This window comes from Bactrocera neohumeralis, chromosome 5, assembly GCF_024586455.1.
Source record: "Bactrocera neohumeralis isolate Rockhampton chromosome 5, APGP_CSIRO_Bneo_wtdbg2-racon-allhic-juicebox.fasta_v2, whole genome shotgun sequence".
Taxonomy (NCBI): Eukaryota; Metazoa; Arthropoda; class Insecta; order Diptera; family Tephritidae; genus Bactrocera; species Bactrocera neohumeralis.
Window position 1 is genome coordinate 23,023,782 of NC_065922.1, and position 20,346 is coordinate 23,044,127.

Consider the following 20,346-nt stretch of genomic DNA (forward strand, 5'->3'; position numbering starts at 1 on the left):
AAGGTGTAATGCTAGTACTTAACTGTAGAATGCACTTGCCAGACAGCCAGCTCTACATGTTTGCACATGTTAACTTTTTGCTTTCTTTGTCAGTCGTAATGTGTATGTATAAAGGTGTATTTGCCGGTTTGTTGTAGGCGTTAAGTTTAAATTAACTCGCTCGCGTACGCCACGCCGGTTCAAGGATCAACTTTGGCGCGCAAAGCCACTTATTCAACCAACAGCAGACGATGTCACAACTAAGTCAAGTTGTGGTGAAGTTAGTTCGCTCTTCTACACGCGAGATCAAACGCTGAATACACATAAGTTTAAAATACTAGGTATATTGTAGGTATAATAAATGACTTGCTAAAGTAGTCATAAATTAATAGCGACTTAAAGTTTTGATAGTAATGAATTAAAGTAAACGTTTGCTTAGTATTCTAGTAATGATCAGCAAGAAGTTATCTTTGAACGCCCAAAATTATATTACAATTTTACAGTATTTCCGCTCTTGAAAAAGGGACTCAAAACAAAAGAATGACATGATGTTGGAAAATCGTTGAAATTTCCACACACCAGAAAAGAATCATTGAAATCGCATTGTCAGTGATTGAAGAAAATGTACGCACAAAAATTCACCAATATTACTTACATATATACACATATACATCCATACAAACTTAGATACACACGGGCATGTGGCAAGAGATTGCTCTCTTTTGCAATTCAAATTGTCAGCTGGGCAATGGCATTTACAACAACAAACGTTGGTATGTACGCTCACAGAATTGAAATGAAGCTATAAGGCAAAGAAAATTACCGTTGAAACTTTGAAGCGCGAAATAATTTAACACGTGTGTACACAAAAATGTTCAAAAACGGGAACCATACAAATATGTATGTACGTATTTAGTATGTTCACACACATTCAGGGGCAAAAATATCTGTTCGCTAAAGGGATGAGTGACAAAAAGAAGCACCAAAAACAAACGCGAGAAAAACGAAAAATCCACATTTTTTACTCTGAAATCTATGAATACTGTTTTTATTAATTTAATGAAACACTGAATATTAAAAAAAAAACTTTTTATAGCAGGATTCAAAATTTAAATTTTCGACCAAAATGTTGTGATAAATATAATTGAAAAAATATTAATCGTTAGAATATGTAAGTTTGTCGACCACTTTTCTGGAGTAGTGAAGATTATAGCTTAGTGCGAGCTCGAGGTCAAAATATTAGCACACAAAGGCTTCACGCCTGCGAAAATGTAAACTTAAATCAATTTTTTGTTAATTTTTAAACAAAATATGTATTTTAAATCTGGTATTTTAGATAATTTTTTTATTTATTTTTCAACCCGGAATTTGCTATTGAAAATTTATTTTATATTCAGATAATTGCAATTAAAAATTTGCATTTTATTTTTAACTAAGATTTTCGGAATTTCAAAAAATTACAAAAATTAAATTATAGTACATTAAACAACTTTATTTAGTAATACCGAAAATCTTACTCAAAAATAGTTCTTGATCTTAAATACGGAATTGAAAGATAAAAAATTATTTTTCATCCAAAACTTTTAATTTAAAAAGGATTGTTTTAAAATTAAAATTTTTTACGTTTTTTTTATGGCAACATATTTCAGCTCTTTTTTGTGTTACTTATTTTTAATTAATTAATAGTAGTGTTTTAGTGAAAAATTCATGTGTAAATTGTTCCTTTTATATCCTTTTTTATTCTAGTTTTTAATGTAATAACAAATTTTTTTATTTACTATTAAATTAAAAAATAAAAATTTCAATTTTTAATCTCCAACATCTTGAATTAAAAATTAAAAATTTAAACCCGAATATGGAAATAAAAATTGAAAATTTTTTTTAAATCCAAAATTTTTGAATAAAAAAACTCGATACCTGGTAACACTTAATATTATAAACGAATTTCAATATTAATTAGAAAATATATGTACATGTGAAAATTATCAGTTTAAATATTATATTAATTAACTAAATTAAAATATTTATAAACATTTATTATAACTTACTTCATTAAGGTATTTCCAAATATGCTCTTCACCTGCAATCACGTATTCATTAGAAATATCACTGACACAACAACAAATAATAGTTCGTAATCGAAGACATGCATACATGCATATGTTTATATTAACACTTAACAAGAAGTTTCTTTGTTATATTCCTTGCACAACATAAAATATGAGAACAGTTTTTGCAAAAATCGCTTGCAACGGAAACGTCAAACCTGCACGGAAATGAAGTAAAATAATGAAATGCAAAATAGCGAATCAGAAATGCAACTAATGCCAACGGTGCAAATTATCACAACCAGAAAAGTTGATCTACAATCATTTAACTCATTGTGTTGCAGTTGTTGTGTATTTTCACATGTTAAAGCAAATTATTGCAATATGAAATCTATAAATCGTTATCCTTTAGCATTTGGCTAAAAAGCCTCACTCTCAAGGCCACTCCACTTTTAGGTTAGAAATGCACACACAACTGCCACGGAGCCTGTTGATCTTTTATATACTTTTAATTGATTGCAAATAACACTACATGCTCATTTTACTATTCAACCATACTCTAAAGAGTTTATATGCACACCGAACGATTAAATTCTTTAAAATTAATACAATTTTAACACGACGCGCACTTGAAAAAATTATAGCGGTTTAAAATCACGCCACTAACTGAAAATGTCAAAATAACTGCGGAAGTAGAAGGAAAAAGGAAGAAATGATATAAAGCTGTCAACACAAGCAGCACTGTAGCACATTGACGGACAACAAATTATGCGTCGTGTTATTATTACTTTAGGAAATAGCGAAAAAGCCGAATAATTTATTACCAAAAATTGTTTTCTTTATAGAAAATAACGCCGACTTTGCTTTGAGTAAGACGTTTGTTACATAAAATTTTAAAATATATTCAACAAATTTCGAAAATTTCAAATTGGGAAATACATTTTTGCGTTGGCAATGCTTTACCTGACGTTTCATAGTTGTCAATGAATTTTCAACGGTCGAACTAGCAGAACAGCAGCAGCGAATTAAAATCATCAGTTTTATTCGCGTTAAGTATATAAATAAGCTAATAAACGGTTTTAAAACATAGCAAAGTGAGATTTAAGTCAGATTCATATCGCTGGTGAACATAAACATTTATCTTTTCATTGAAGAGCAAAAATCAATATCAGTGACGTGAAAAACGAAAATTTTATAATGGAAAGCAAAACAACACCCAAAACGCTTTGGTATTCGCTGCAGTAGAAAAGTCCCACGAACTGACGCAAACGTCGTATCTTATCGATGACGTTTTTATACAAACAAAACAGAGTGTAAAAATTACTAAAAATAGCAACAAAAGAAAAGTACACTGAAATATTTATAATTGTAGTTAGAGTGGGATATTAGTAACAGTAAGGAAGATGAACACTGATCCGGCAATGTCGTCTAAGTCAACGACGCTATCGTCGTTAAATAGTATACCAACGATATCAGCGGCTGTTTCCAGCTCAGGATTATTAGGAAGTGTAGTCTCAGATAATGATATGCGAGATGGAGAAATATCTTTAAATACAATTGAAATAGTGCAACGAAAATTCAAAGACAACGAAAAAGTCTTATCGGTAAGCAAAATTTGTATTTATAATTGTACACAAGTTATTAAAATTTTTTCTTTAAGATTTTTGAAGCCTATCAAATTATTGGACAAGAGCATCGAAGTCGCTTGTTGGCGTTAGTAGTGTCAGTGGCAGGCGGCACCTACGCAGTTTTCTCCCTTGCAACAGCGCGCTTACCGCCACGCAACGTCAATGACTTGTCCATTGATAAGATTTTCGCGTTAAATGAAACTTTTCAAATAGGCAGTGGTAAATATCTGTGATTTGTACATGTACATGTATGTATGTGTTCAAATTAACATGAAACTAATGTGTGCTCACAAATTCAGATAAAAAGGGTTCCATATCGCAATTGCAATTCGATCTAAAAACAGCCGATGAGGCGGCCGTGAAATATTTCTACTACCCAATCATATCAGCCGAGGGCGCATCTGATTTCGAAACGTTTCATGCGCAAATCATATCAGCTAAATTTTCAATGACACACTCAACCGCGGCAACGGAATCGATTTTGAGTTATAGTTGGCTGAACGATTACCGACAAATCGGCGAAGTGAAGCAGGAGTTGAAACGACGTGAAAATGAATATATTGTTTTCAAGGATTTTATGTACGTTTTTAGCTATAATACATTTTCTTTTAATATTGTTATTTATATTTTTTAAGTGTGTATTGTGGCACTTGGAATGTAAATAACAAGCCATATAGTGACAGTCCATTGCACTTGTGGCTATCAAATGGTGAGCAACCAGCCGACATATATGCCATTGCGCTACAAGAGCTGGATACATCAGCTAAAGCCATTACTTTCAGCGAAAATCGCCCTGACCCCATGTGGATGTGAGTTTTATCTAATAAAATACATACCACTTTGATGATAATGATTCATTAATCTATCGTTACAATGCAGAAGTAAAATGCTATCAAGTTTACACAAAGATGGCGAATATGAGGAGTTAACTAGCGTACGTCTCGTTGGCATGATGTTAACAATCATCATACGTAAACAATTACGGCCATATATTGCCCGTTGTCGAGTCAAAACAGTAGCGCGCGGCGTTTTCAACACACTGGGCAACAAAGGCGGCGTTGCGGTGAGCATACAACTGAATGAAGGCAACCTCTGCTTTGTAAACTCACATTTAGCTGCTCATATGGCTTTCGTTGAGGCACGCAATGAAGATTATGCGGGTATCGTACGTGGTTTAGTGTTCGATGATGATCTAAAACGTACCATTAATGATCACGAGTGAGTAAAGGAAAAAATAAGTGCAAAGATCTGCATTTTTACCGTTTTCTTTTTTCACAGACACATCTTTTGGATTGGTGACTTAAATTATCGCATTGAAGAGCCGCCAGGCCTACAATTGCCATGTAATCGCGCTTCACCAAACGCTTACGATGTACTTATGAAGTATGATCAGTTACGCATTGAAATGGGTAAAGGCAATTGCTTTGATGGTTACAGTGAAGGGCGTATCAAATTTCGACCCACCTACAAGTACGATGTAGGCACTGATAATTTTGACAGCAGGTGCGTAATTTAATGCTAAATTACATGATTTTATGTTCTTTACATTTTGTTCACGTTTTCAGTGAGAAACAACGCGCGCCAGCATACTGCGATCGTGTGCTATGGAAAGGTGTGCGTATTGAGCAGTTGGCTTACAATAGTATTATGGAGATACGACAGAGTGATCACAAGCCTGTTTATGCAATATTTCGTGTAAAAATCAAAACCAAAGATGAGAAGCGTTACAAACGCATACACGAAGAAGTCTTGAAGCTGGTTGATAAACGTGAAAATGAGAATCAACCACAAATAAGTGTCGATAAAACCGTGCTCGATTTTGGTGTCGTACGTTTCAACGAGTTGTCCGTATGTGATTTCACTGTCTCGAATAACTGTCAAATGCCGGTGGAGTTTATGTTCAAAGTCAAAGACCCACCATTGAATGATATATGCGAAAAGTGGTTGCAAGTCGAACCGCGTGCCGAAACGCTAATGACCGATAGCACCAAGCGTGTACGCGTTAAATTGCTGGCAGATGTGCGTTCCATAACGGGCTTGTTGAAGAAAATACGCACGACCAATTGGAAATTCGATTTCGACATATTGATATTGCATGTAAAAAACGGACCAGATATGTTTTTGACGGTCACCGGCGAGTACAAGCCAAGTTGTTTTGGTCTTTCGGTGGAAACGCTTTGTCGCACCAATCAACCGCTAAACACGTATACGCAAGCGCAAATTAAAGATTTGGTAAGTAATGCTATGCTAAGCAAAATAAGTTGTTAATTTCTTGTTTAACCGCATAAACTCGACTTTCAGATGAATGATGATTCACCGGAATTCCGTGTGACAATGCCACGCGAGTTTTTCTTCCTCATCGACTATCTGCACAAGCAGGGCAATAAAGTGGAAGGTGCTTTCGAAACATTGGAATATAAACATGCGCGCAGCTTGCAATTTAACGTTATACGCGATTGGTTGGACACATGGTCGAGCGAGGAATTTCGTAAGTAAACGCATGTTTTGCAATGTTCCTTTCTACAAAACATTACAGTAAATTTTTCTTTGGGCAAATTAGCCGGTACGCCACAAGCAGCTGCTGAGGCGCTACTCATGCTATTAGACTTGCCCGAAAAGCCCTTACTTGATCCTTTTGTCGAAGATTTATTGCAAACAAATACGGCCGCAGAAGCCATGGAGTTGATATCATTGCTGAGCTCACCGCGCCGCAATGTCTTCGTGCATTTATGCATGTTTCTACGCCAAGGCATAGAGCGGCAGTACTATAATTTACAGCACGTCGGTATGTACACACGCTAACCACGCAAAATGAAGTTGAAAAAAAAAATTATTTTAATTTGAAAAAATTAAAAACCAAAAAAAAATTAAAAAATAAGTTAAAAAAAAATAAAAAATAATTTAAAAAAAAAAATAAAAAATAAAAAAAAAACATAAAAACATAAAAAGTACAAAAAAGTCAAAAATAAGTTTAAAAAATTTAAATTAAATCAAATTTTATTTTAAATAAAATTAAAAAGAAGTCAAATAAAATTAAATATTAAAAAAATAATAATTAAAGAAAATAACTAAAGAATTTTAAATTATAAAAAATAAAAAAAATAATAATTCTAAAAAACTTTAAATTAAAAAAAAATTGTAAACAAATAAAAAAATCAAAATATTAAAAAATCCATTGATTATTTACTATTTGCATTTTTTGCTCCCACAGCCAGCGTGTTCGGGCGTGTATTGCTGCGCAGCACCGCACACGCAGGTCGCGATTTTTATCGTGAGACTCGATGTCGCGATTTCATGCATCGCTTCATATCCAGCGACATTGGCGGCACATTGTCGACAGGTATTACCGATAGCAGCGGTATCAGCGGCGTAGACGGTGGCGCTAGTGGCGGCAGTAGTAATGGCGGCGGCGGTGGCGATGGCAGTAACACTGCTCGTATTAATGCAATTAATTAGATTTAATGTATATGTACTTGTATATGCTATTGCTATTTTTTTGTTGTCAGCAATTATTTGTACAATGTATTATTTTAAATTTGCTTCTCTATAGTTATTTAATGCTTAAGTTTATGTTTTCTGTTTTAATGCAATATATAACGGTTTATTTGCATGTCAAATTGTTGCAAGTTGCGGTATTCGCTTGCTACTCACACATCTGTGCACGATAGCATTTGTCATGAATTTATTTCTTTAAAACGATTATCGCGTATTATTAAATTAACAACAACATTTACGTGTCTAAGGTTGATGAGAATGATTACTTAATGCTCTGCTATTAATTTAAACGCTTAATGAAATAGAAATGTAAACGAATTTCGAATTCGCGCTAAGCAAAAATATATATATTAAAAATATATATATATAAAAAAAGGATATGAAATTTTTAAAATTTATAAAATATTTACAGCGAAGCATTTAGAAATGTACTGCGCTTGTACTTCTCTGAAGAACATATACACTCAATGTCTAATATATACAACAAAATCTCACGACGCTTAAGGTCTATAAAAACATTAGTGTTCTATATACTGTAGGAAGTAGCGATTTGTATTTTTTTTTTTGTTTTGGCATTTAGCTAAACCGCAAAAGCAATAACTACGTGAAATCGGATAATGTAATTGCCTTATTTGCACGTGTATATTATTTGCGGTCTGAACTTACATATATTCCACGTCTTTGCTGCATTTAAGCGGAGTTCTGCCTAAATGTTGTGTTGGTTGAGTAAACAAACGTACACACATACATATGAATTTTTGTGAAAAATAATAAGAGTTAATAATGAACGCCGTACGTTTGAAAAATACAATTTTTAGAGCTTATATACATTAGTCATAAGTTGATGATAGCTAATTGTCGGTTTGTTAATATGTTTGTCTTAGTGTTGAATAATAATTGAAATTATTACAAAGTGCAAAATATCGAAATAAAAATGTATGTATATTAACCGAATGATTTTTATTTTAATTTTTTTTTAAACGATACAAATAAATAAAATTAAATTTGACTTAAAAATATTAATAAAAAAACAATCAAATATAAATGAATAAATGTATGTAGTTTCTTTTAAAATTTTTTGAAAGCAAAAAAAAATAAAACCCTTGGAAAGAAATATTGAACAGATAAACATATTTAGAAGACAAACTCATAAATAATACCCTTCACAAACAAAAATGTTTTCATAGAAAAACTTGAGTTTTATTTTTATCGATCGGTTTTGTATAATAGCTATAGTGACACGATCTGAACTATTTCTTTGGAGATTACTTTATTACCTTAGACAATATTCGATGCCAAATTACTTGAAAATATCACGTCAAATAAGAATGTTTTCCATATAAGCACCTGACTCCGATCGTTCAGTTTTTACGGCAGCTATATGCTATAGTGATCCGATCGAAGATTGCACCATTGCCGTAGGCAATAATCCGTGCCAAATTATTTGGAGATATCTTCCATAGGAGAATTTGATTTCGATCGTTCAGTTTGCACGGCAAACACTGTATGCTATAGTGATTCGTTATAGCTGATTCCAACAAATGAGCAGTTTCTTAGAGAGAAAAGGATGTGTGAAAATTTTGAAATCAATATCTCAAAAACTTAGGGACTATTTCGCCAGTCGCCGGACTGACATGGTAAAATCCACTCAGCTCTTCACACTACTCGATTATATATACAAATTTACATTTTATAGGGTCTCCGAAGTTTCCTTCTGGTTGTTTCAAACTTCTTAACAAACTTAATACACCTGGTTCAGAATATAAAAATTGCACTTTGTACCGCCGAAGGTATATACTCCAATGTTTAAGATGAAATAAAAATCTATGCTGGTTCTATGGTGATAATCGAAGATTTTACACTCTTCATTACAAAGAGCTGGATGGCTCATTTATTCTCAAAAAAACGTTGCAAAAGGCAAGCCTTCAACTTGTTAAAACATTTTCGAATTTTACATGGACATACCTACATAACAGACGTAGACCCGACTTTCGTGGAAACGGAATAATATTATAGTACAATATAGTGTTAAACATTCTTTTTGTAAATTTCGTAGTATATATCATCGGGTTTACTTTTCCAAAACAAACAAATGTGACACATGTATTTTCTAAATTTTATTTATCCTTTGAAATACGATACATACATACGTCATTGTGTATGTGCAACTAAATGTGCTTTTGTTGCAAATTATTTTAGTTATTTAGTAATTTTGCCACTTACCTACATACGTACTTATTTATCACATACATATGTATAAATTATAAATTTTATTTGTTTTTATTTGTATTTCCGTATTAACTGTCACCTCCTGTTGATTAGTTTAATCAAAAGTTGAGTTGATACCTAAACAGATATGCGTATGATCTGTTTATTTGTATGTATACGATATTTATTTATTTTATGCCAATGTTGAGTGCTTTTGCTTCATAAAATATTTAATTTAGGCATGTTTAATTGATTTTGCTCTTCGAGTGTGTTTGTAGTTCAATTATTATACTACTTCTATTTTCAAATTATTTTTATTGACTCCAAACTTTGTTGCAATAAACAGAAGTTGATGTGTTCTTAAATATTTTTTTTTATATACTTTGTTCTATAAAATACTTGCTTTATAAAACTAGTATGTATGTATGTGTTCAGCTTAATTTGTGTTTAATTTGGTTTGATTTTGATATATTTATTATTTATATCTGCTGGTATATTATAAAAAAAATGTATTTTATGTCGTTTGCTAGCTGATATCACTGACTTTTCAGCTATTTGCCAATTAAACTGAAATTTCTTTTTGTTTTCGCTTAACGATTCTCATGTTATATTGTTTGATTGATGATTGAAAGCTTCTGAATTGAAGTAAATGATTTGTTTACAAATGTAAAATTGTGTGCGAGGAATATAAACATTTTAGTATTGTAATGTAATGTAAGCAATTGTTTTAAACCAATAGATAAAAAGCAAAATTCGACAAACGAAGATATATTTAATTTTTTACAGAAGAATTATAAATATTAAGCTAATTAAAAATAATCATATATATGTATAGGTATATTATTTATATATAAAAGTAACTCTCGAGCAACCACTCACCGTTATCTCGTTTTGCGCTGTCACCGCTTCACAGCGATTAATAGCTAACAAGTGTTATTATTTTTGTAATATCAAAATTCATTGTTATTGTTTTTGTTTAAACAAAAACATTGTTAAAAACAAAAACATGATCTGATCTAGTTTTAGGCAACACTGCTGGGGAGATAGCACTCATTCGGATGCAAATCCAGTTTAGTTCCGTTTATGTAAATCCATAAATAATCAAAGTAAATGCTTTTCTGTTGTTTACATTACAATATTTGATATATTTCTGTTTTGTAACTTAAATAATACAAAAACAACTGAATATATGTATGCATGTATGTACGTTGTATTGTGGTATGTAAATAGTGGAAAGTGTGGGTACAAAAGTTACTTTTTAACCTTAACTTGTTGAAAATACATACGCATGTATTCGCGTACATACATATATATAATATGTATATATAAATATACTATTATTATTATTTTTTTTGTAACTGCTATTAAATTGTGTCTCATATTGTATAGAATTAAAAAAAAAAAAAACAATAAAGAAATAATAAATGATAAACTAAATTGCATGTTTTTCTTATTTTATTTTCTTGTTTAATTAAAAGTCTAGTTTTATTTTTTTTCAATGCATACGCCGAATGATTGCATACTTGCATTTAAGATCGAATCTAAATTATTACACATAAATTGGGAAAATTCTGAATTAGCCCGCTACATTGATAAATTTGTGTTTCATTTACCTCTTATTTGAGTGTAACGAAGCGGTTTCCCTCTTCTCTTGCTCTGACGACTTATAAATTATTATTATTATTATATTATATAGTGTATTTTCTTACATTTAGATAAGATAAAATTGTAATGAATTATGCTAAAAATTGATTTAACTCAAATAATGTTTGTTTATCATGTATATTTTATAGTATATATATACCATATGTATGTATATGCAGTGATGTGCCCTTCCTTGAGGAAAAATCAAAAAAGAAAGCACACTAGTATTTATGTATACATGCTTTAAAAACAAAATTTCTACTAAAACTGAATTAGTGTGCACTGTTCCAGTAAAAATTGCCTTGCCGCTATATGCTCTGCGCTGTCCTTCCATTCAAATATGCAGATTTTCATTTAAATTTACGTTTTTTTGTGTGATTTTAATTTTTTTTCGCGTTTTATAAATAAAAACGAAATTGTAACTCTCAAAAATTTCTAAAGTTTGTACGCTAATACGTTCTACTAAATGTGTTTTGTTTGTGTGGGTGTAGATGTATATATATGTGAGTGTGTGTTCATGATGATAATTAAGGAGAACAGTCCGTTGCCATTCGCACATAAAATGGCAAACTATTCCTATTAACTTACATAACTAGGCATACATATTTAATTATGTATTCAAATGTATTGCAAGTAATGTTGTGTCTATCATAATGAAATAAGTTGATTGTTACATACTAAACGTTATATACTATGGATAATATGCATATACGTATGTAGTTAATTCATACATATATTATGAAATAGTTTGAGGCATATTTTAATGTCTCTCATCTTAATCTTCCGTCTGCTGTTTAAATAAGCATTATTGACGTCGCCGATTTTGATATTTCTTTTTCCCTCTTAAATTCATCATGCATTCATCTACAGCGTTAAGTGGTGGGTGGTGGTAGTAGTAGTGCTGCAGCATTCGGGGAGGGTAGAATGCTACATTAAACCTTCAACATTATTTATTTACGATTAAACATCATACTTGCGCCGAATTCGTTACCGTGCGCCATTGCCGCCGACATACAATACATTAATATGTATTTAGAAGCGATAATTTTCATCAGCCATATGTATAGCCCACATGAATTTGTTTCTTTGAGTTTTGTTGAAGATTTTTTCAATTGGCACTCCATGCTTCTTGCACCTGTAAACAAATTTGCAAATATTTAATTGTATGTATTTCTGCATTATGTAGAAGTTTTTTTGTATAAAGTATCGTAACGTTACGTTACATTCTACCCACCATGCGACAGTAATACGTGGATCTAAATAGTTCAACTTAGATGTGCCCAATGCAATTGTCTTGTTCTCATCCCTATCAGTCTCTTGTAATTCTAATTTCTTTAGCTGCTCTTTTAATCTTTCCAACGTCTTTGCCTTCTTGTCAGCCATAACGCGTTCTTTTACCGATCCACGTTTGGCAGCTTTTTTCAGATCCTACAATGAAAGAAAATTATAGTTTGTTTAAACAATATATATATACATATATGGATATGCAGCCAATAATTATTTAACTTACATGATAGTCGGACTCGGCTTCCTCAATCATCTCGCGTTTCTGACGTATCTTCTCCTTCAAGTTCTCCATTGATTTTTCATGTCCTTTTGGTACTGAACGTTGATGGTTACATAATATGGCTACTGCACGATTGGCGCGGTTATAGGCAAGTAACTTCTCCGCAGGTGACATACTTTCTTCGGTGAGTAAATCCAACTGGTTTTGTAATGTAATTGAGGCGTTGTAGGTACGGAACACTTTGGCAGTGAGTCCTTCAAAAAATAAAAATATATACTTAAAAATATGTTTATATATGTGTGTATTTATGTAAACGCACCTTCCATAAGCTCCTTTAAATGTTCGTTAAGCACTTGAGTGTTAAGCCTGTCAAACAGATCGTCTCCTTCCTTTTTATTCTCCAAAAATAGTTCTAGATTTTTGAATACTCGCTTTTCAACCTCAACTTCGTTGTAGTAGCGAATGGAATCTTTACCCAAGAAATCAAATACAACAACATTCTCTTTACCGTTTAATTGTTTTTCTAATTTAACGTGTTCAACGCGAAGAGAACAACAACCTACGGTATCAGCTTGATCCTCGTCTTTTTCATTACCAGCTCTTAGAGCCAATTTATCAATGAAATACAAAGCGACAGCGCGTTGTCGGACACGCATCTCTTTTGATTTCCATTCATCACGATATGTGGCACGTATTTTGTCTATAGATTTAGCTAAACGTCGAGCAGTTTCATATTTTACGTGATCCTTTTCACCCTTTAATTTAGACGAGGGATTCAACATAATATATTTGACTTGACCTTGCACATTCTCCGTCCAAGAGGCCAACCAGGTTACTGTGTTATCATGGCGCACCTCCTTCCATCGGTGGCCCGGTGGTGGCGATGGAATTTTCGAATCTTTGCCACAGTTAATAGACACATCTTCTGCTTGAATGCGACGTTTAATCATACCCATTTTCGGATGTTCGCCACGACCGCGAAATAGTCCTGGAGGTTCTAATCGGAAATTACCTATTTTTTCCTTGTGGCCATCAATTAGGCAAATTCCATACTCCTTAACTAATGCCTCATTTTCCATCTTTTTAGCCAGTTTCTCCTCTTTTGTAGCACTCTTGCGTTTTTCGGACTCTGCAGTGAAATACCTAAACATTTCTTCAAAATTGCACTTTCCAAAGTCTTTGATTATTTCACGCTCTTTGGATGTCATACTCTTACGAAAATCTTTGAAGAAATTGTCATTAAAGATTTGTTTTGTGCAATAATCGTGGTTTAACATTTTTGCATAGAACGTTGCTGCCTCCTCAGTCTCTGAAGACAAATCCATAGGTTTGCCATCGTAATAGAAACGTACATGCTTCGGTACACGTTCATATGGTGGCGCAAAAACGGGCCCTTTGTGTTCTAAACTATTCCACTTAACACCATCTTCCCGCTTCTCTTCCTCCCACCTGAAATTTTTATTTAGAACAGTAAATTTAGTTTTTAATTTCTTGGATTGGGATTTCGACGCAATCTTAACTACGGATTGGGTTCTAGATATTGTTTTTGTGCTAAAGTTGGAAGCAAATGCATTCGTATGTGCAGAGCAAGTGATACGATTCCAATTAGCTGACTGTCTGCTGCATATGGCGAAGACAACACTTTCGCTTGCGAATATAAATACTTTAGTTGCCTTCGCCATAAAGATGCAGTGGGGATGTTAGCCACATTACGCAAACCACACACCGAACACGAAAATATCGTACTGAGGTAAAGTGACATAAAAACCTAACCTCAAATATTTTTTTCTTCAATATGACAATTACATAGGCTGTGAAACTGTGTTAATCATACAATGACTTCAAAACTGATATCAGCTGTTTCTTTAGCGAGCCACAACACCAGCTGACAACACATTAAAATTTCGTTTGCAACTAATATAATTAACCAAACATGTTAGAAAACAGATTTCTTACCATCTCCAAACTTCTTCTTCTTCTTCCTCCTTCTTCTTTCGTTTGGTTGGGGAAGCAGTCTCCTGTTTAACTTGTGGTTGCTGCTCGGTCTGTAATGTTTTTATTTGTACAGAAATGTTAGTTTTTACTAAATTTGCACACAAGTACCTTCTTGGCCTTTTTCTTCTTGGGCTTTGTCTCTCCATACTCTTCTTCTTCCTCTTCCTTGACACGTTTCTTTTTATTCTTAGTCTTCCCTGATGATGACTCTTTCTTAGCCTTCTTTCTTGCCAACAATGGCACATCCTCATCGTCATCTTCTTCCACTTCTGCTTTTATTTTGCGTTTAGCTAGTGGTATATCCTCTTCATCGTCCTCCTCCTCAGCAATTGGAGTAATAGTTTTAACATTTGTCTTACGCATAGCCAATGGGACATCTTCTTCGTCGTCCTCATACTCTTGATTTTCCGTCTCCTGTTTGAACATACTATCTTCGTCAGCACTGGCCTCCTCTTTTACGACAAATGAGGGCTCATCCTCTTTAAATTGTGACATCGAATAATCGCATGAACTAGCCTGTGAAATATTAATATTTTGTTCTTCCATCTTAATGTCCGGTTTTTCTTCGTAACCATCTTTGCCATTTTGACTATTGTCGAAACCGGTATTTGATTCATCCATATAATCGTTACCAACTGGTTCGGGTCGAAGTGCTACAAAATCAGTATTATAACCATTTGACTGTGAATCGATTAAAGGTTGTGAGATCGGCTCTGGTTTAATGAATTCTCCATCTATTAATTTTGATTTGTCACCGGATGAAGACTTTGAAGAACTAGAGCTGGAATGTTTGTGTTTCGAAGATGACGACGAACTCCGATGGCGATCCTTATCACGAGAGCTAGATGATGAGGATGAAGACGATTTATGGTGGCGATCTCGTTCCTTATCTTTATCTTTGCACGAAGAGGAGCTACTGCTTTCTTTACGTTCACGATCTTTATCTTTGCGTTCCTTATCTTTTGACGAGCTTTTATGATGGCTAGAGCTCGATGACGATGATGATTTATGTTTATCTTTGTCCTTTTCACGGTCCTTATCACGATGGCTCGAACTTGAACTGGAGCTATGCTTGCCATCGCGTTCTTTATCTCGATATTTATCCTTACTACTGGACGAAGAACTACTATGGTGTTTATCTTTGTCGCTAAAAAATCAATAAAAAAACATTAAGTTTTTAAATAGTGAAAAGTAGCACTAGTTGCCTTACCGACTGCTGCTCTTGTGATCCTTTGAACTTGAGCTTGAACTTTTATGATCACGATCGCGATCACGATGTTTATCCTTACTAGAGGATTTATGTTTACTACTGCTGCTACCACTGTGATGACCATTACTGACGCCATTCACTTGCACCAGTTCGGATGACCCATTCTGAGTCTTGATGTCCTAAAAAATAAATATTTATATATTATAATATTGATTATAATTCTATATTTATAAACACATGATTAACATTTTTTTAAGTAAAGTAATTGATAAAAGGCACTGTATTGACGAATAAAATAACATTTATTTTCGTACGCCTGTCCCGCTATTAGTAATTCACATACAAAACAATAATCTTATTGGACATTTAACTCTAAGCAACATGAAACAAGTTTCTAATTACAATATTGTAAGGTTAGAGCAATTATCTTTTGTTATTTGTGTCCCCTATGTCAAAAACTTTAGTCGTAGAACCATAACAATTGCCAAAACATGTGAGAGAATTGACCACGTGTAACATATTGCCCCCAATTATTAGGCAGAATTGCCGGCTAATATTGAGCTGTCTTATTTACACTCAAAAATTCAAACTAATTCGCCAAGTCTATTGAAAACAATAAAAAATCAAATAAAAGATTAAATATTAGACAAAGGTAATTCCATCCAGCTGACTATTAATCAATATATGAACGTACAAAATAACAACATCTAAAGTTTACGTATGTTTGTATGTGAAAAAATTAAAGAAAAATGAATTATTAGCATCAGTCAACGAACACGTTGTCCACACCTCCGTTCACACACGTTTCACAACAATGTGACGTGACGACTTTTACGCTCTTGGATATTATGCATAAATTAAACTAGCAAAATATAAAACTATAGTCGACACCTTAGGTGTCTTTGACATTGCCATTGCCCTAAATGTAGCCTTAATATTTCGGTATAGTTAATATAGGTCATTGTTTTATAATTATATAAGAAATTTTAATTCTTCCTAATACTATATTTAAATAAATATATTATAGTATCCACATACATAGATGTAAGCAGTACCTACATATACTAATTACAAATAAAAGCACAGTGTGACGTAGATGAATTTCATGCATATATGTATGTATATAACAAATGTATTATCGTTTGCAATGTGTGCTTCGGTAGATATAGCTTTCGGGTATTGCTGCTTATCGCTCACACTTGAAAGTAATAACCAAAAAATTTACCTTTTCTTTTGGGATGTACACAGTGTCCCTGGGACAACACATGCAATGTTAATGAACGATTTTTAGTGCTATATATATAAATCGATATGTGAGTACATATGTATGTATAACAGAAATTTCCGACATGTTGATCTATTTCAAAGTTTTGTATTCTTGCATTGACGAATGAGATCTTCAAAAGATCTTAACACATTTATCAAATAATGTTCTCTTTATTGAGGGTGCGTCACTTAATTTCGTGATAAAACAGATACATATGTACAAAGGTGAATTAAGTAGATATGTACATATATATATTTATCATTATATATATCTAATGATTACGGCTTCTAACTTATAAATATACATATGTACTTCAAAACAATACAATACAATCAAATAAGAATCTGCAACAGTGCAAGCAAAAACACACGACATACATATGTACATATGAAAAAGGCATTATTTTATTTTCACACTAATACTCGTATGTACATATGTATTAAGTTCGTCATACTTTTGATCAGCTCAGCAACAGATCAGAACCTGGAGCCCATTCAACTACGACAGTGGCAGGTAACAAAGAGAAAAAGAAATATTGAAACAAAAAACGAATGCTCACAAAAAAAGAGAAGAGGCGAATAACCTACAAGATTTTTAGCTCGATGTAGATACAAATATGTTTCTACGTATTTACATACATATACGTGTGCACATATAAGTACATATGTATGCACATATGTACATATTTAATTGCATGTTTATACCCTGTACAGAGTATACTGAATTTACCACCATGTTTGTAACACCCAGAAGGAAACGCCAGAGGCCTTATAAATTATATTCATAAATGATCAGCATGACGACCTGAGCCGATTCAGCCATGTCCGTCTCCCTGTATATATAGTCCAGTCATTATAATAAGTTCACCTCGGAATTCGATATACCCATTTATATGTCTGTAAATACTTGTATATTGACACCCTAAAGTTGTCTCAAAAGCTACATATGGTAGGGTATACCAAAACCTTTTATTATTTGACAAGATATCTTCACAAAATTTGGCAAGAATTGTTGTCCAAAGCAACAATAGAATCTCCACACAAAATGGTTCAGATCGGATCACTACAATATACTTGTATAACTGCCATAAAAAGTTTCTGTAAGAAAACTTGAACCTGTGTTCTAACTTCGGTTCAGCTGAAGTAGACGTCTTTTCTTGTTTCTTTTTTATTTGATTTGGCAAATGCAGTAGTCGCATTTACTTGACTTTAAACAAAAGGAGATGAAAGTCAATACATACTTTCATTAAAACACGATTGGTGATTTTGGCATTGTTTCGTCAGAAACTGGAATATGAATATTATTAGCAAAACATTTAAAAATTATTAAGTCAAACAAAATGTAACACAGAGTGCAAGTTTTAAGAGAAAAGAACCCAAAATGAAAACAAGTTAAAGCATGTATACATATGTTCAACTTTACTTACTTATAGGGCCTACAGTTGTATCCACATGAACATATACATATGTACACACACACTCTTATTTGAGTGTGTAAAAATCTCCGATTATAAAGAATTGAAGACACTCTTTGAAACAAAAGTACTTCACCTGCACATATTCATTTGTGTTCATATAGATATACAGATGCAAAGGAAGTAAATGTAAACAATATTCTAAAAACAAGTTAATAAAAACGAAATGCGATTTTTCAAAGTGAATGAAATGAAAGATAATACAAAGGAAAATTGGTGCTTGGAAAATTTAATTGTGAAGCAACTGATAAATCAAGGGATGCAAAAGAGGGTGGTTGTTGTTGTGGTGGTTATTTTTTAACGCTTCTTATTTCTAATGTTAAACAAGCAATACAATTTTGTACTACATTTACTTAATACTCTAATAAGATAATAACTTTTTATTTGTTACTATTGCACCGATAATACAAAACCATATCTAATTTTTCATTATACTAACAGAATAAATCTTGCTTTACCAAAAATTAAATAAAGAAAAAAAAAACATTTAAATCAATAAACATTATCCTAACTACCTATGACATTAATAAAAAAAATCGTAAATAATATATTTTTGTTTTCGCATAGAATGTCGACGGATATAAAAATTTTGTTAAAAGTATTCGCTATTATCAGCCCGTGGATTAGTTGATCTGCCCGCCACAGTCAGTCATAGCCAATACTCCGACGTTCCAGAAGACTTTGAAAAATTTACGCTGCCACCGAGCAACCACGACAATGCCTACGAAAACATTACATGTCGAGCGGCTCACTCGCTCGCTCTACCGACTCGTATTCACAGTATTACTTGTACTTAGTGCTGCGTTTGTTACGCTACTTCCATCTTTGACTTTCCCTGTTGCAGCCAGCCAGAAAGCTCATCACATCAGCATATTTGTAAAAAAAAAAAAATGCATACTGCAAACTAATACTGCAGCTTATATGGAGCTTATACATAGCAAACACAATGTACGGCATCTAAATAATTACCATCGTACATAAATCTAAACCTAACGAGGATGGGCAGTTAAGATTTTTTTGGGTCAAAATTTGCCAAATCACAGATTTTATACGAATTTTGCATTGCAACTACTTCGGAGCACAGGTAAAACAGCAAGTATTACTCTCTTTGTTGGTGTTTTTGCTGATTTTGCCCGTTGTGTTGCATTTTGTCCATGTATGCTGTTGGGGACTTGTCGCCATTTTCATGAAAAACTTGACGTTTTCATTTCAAGGCGATCGCGTTGGGGCCCGACAAATCGCACAGACGAGACAATTACTACTTAAACAAAGGAAATGTACATTTAAATATTGCTGACAGATTTGCCATAATGGTACTGAGTATGCATCTACATTTCCGTTTTAATATACACTTGTTTTTTAACATATTATTTTGTAAAAATTGTTATAGGTAGTTTTTTAGGAATATCTGAAAAATTACATAAAATTTCACCGTTACCATAATTACTACTTACATTTTCGGGTGCCACATCCACGCTCATTTTTAGTCTCGACTACGAAAATTCACAAGAAAATTCGGAAGATTCCACGCACACACTTCTCTGCTTCGATTAGCAGCTAAAAAATACTTATTTCAGCCACTTAACACGAGATGAAATATAAAAGCAAAGAGCTACACGGCAAAGGCAAAAGTGCTATGAAAATTTTTCAAAGTCTCGAGTCGCCACACAAAATGGAACTTAGAAAAATTCTGTGTGTGTCGAATGAAAGTACTAGAGTAGATTGTGCGATTGTAAAATGCCTGCCTTCCAAACTTAGTACTTTCCGTTTAATACAGGCTTGCCATTGCGACAATACAAAACGGAGTAAACGCACGTGAGTTCAATTTTATATATTTTTTCAGCATAGCATGTTGTGATTACATAATTATGAGACAGTTATATAGCCATTT

General features: G+C 33.0%; 2 protein-coding genes across 3 annotated transcripts; one reads left to right on the forward strand and one right to left on the reverse strand.

Moving 5' to 3' along the window:
- Positions 1–3,017: 3,017 nt before the first annotated feature.
- Positions 3,018–8,099, forward strand: LOC126760357 (type II inositol 1,4,5-trisphosphate 5-phosphatase). The gene is made up of 12 exons (XM_050475939.1): positions 3,018–3,121; positions 3,182–3,340; positions 3,400–3,631; positions 3,688–3,874; positions 3,955–4,234; positions 4,291–4,464; positions 4,535–4,873; positions 4,934–5,158; positions 5,221–5,887; positions 5,957–6,143; positions 6,216–6,440; positions 6,867–8,099. The coding sequence occupies exons 3-12, from the start codon at positions 3,431–3,433 to the stop codon at positions 7,109–7,111; spliced, it is 2,730 nt and encodes a 909-aa protein (XP_050331896.1). The 5' UTR covers positions 3,018–3,121; positions 3,182–3,340; positions 3,400–3,430; the 3' UTR covers positions 7,112–8,099.
- A 2,254-nt stretch (positions 8,100–10,353) lies between these two features.
- On the reverse strand, positions 10,354–20,175 carry LOC126760356 (DNA topoisomerase 1). Of its 2 annotated transcripts, XR_007667191.1 has the most exons (9): positions 19,910–20,175; positions 15,715–15,893; positions 14,613–15,651; positions 14,466–14,554; positions 12,829–13,958; positions 12,513–12,763; positions 12,237–12,430; positions 11,976–12,137; positions 10,354–11,903 (listed from the first exon to the last, which is right to left on the reverse strand). XR_007667191.1 is itself a non-coding variant. In XM_050475938.1 (8 exons), the coding sequence occupies exons 1-8, from the start codon at positions 19,934–19,936 to the stop codon at positions 12,035–12,037; spliced, it is 3,012 nt and encodes a 1,003-aa protein (XP_050331895.1). In that variant the 5' UTR covers positions 19,937–20,175; the 3' UTR covers positions 10,354–12,034. The 2 variants fall into 2 exon arrangements, 1 of the variants encoding a protein (XP_050331895.1); XM_050475938.1 differs by having other exon boundaries at positions 10,354–12,137.
- Positions 20,176–20,346: the final 171 nt, after the last annotated feature.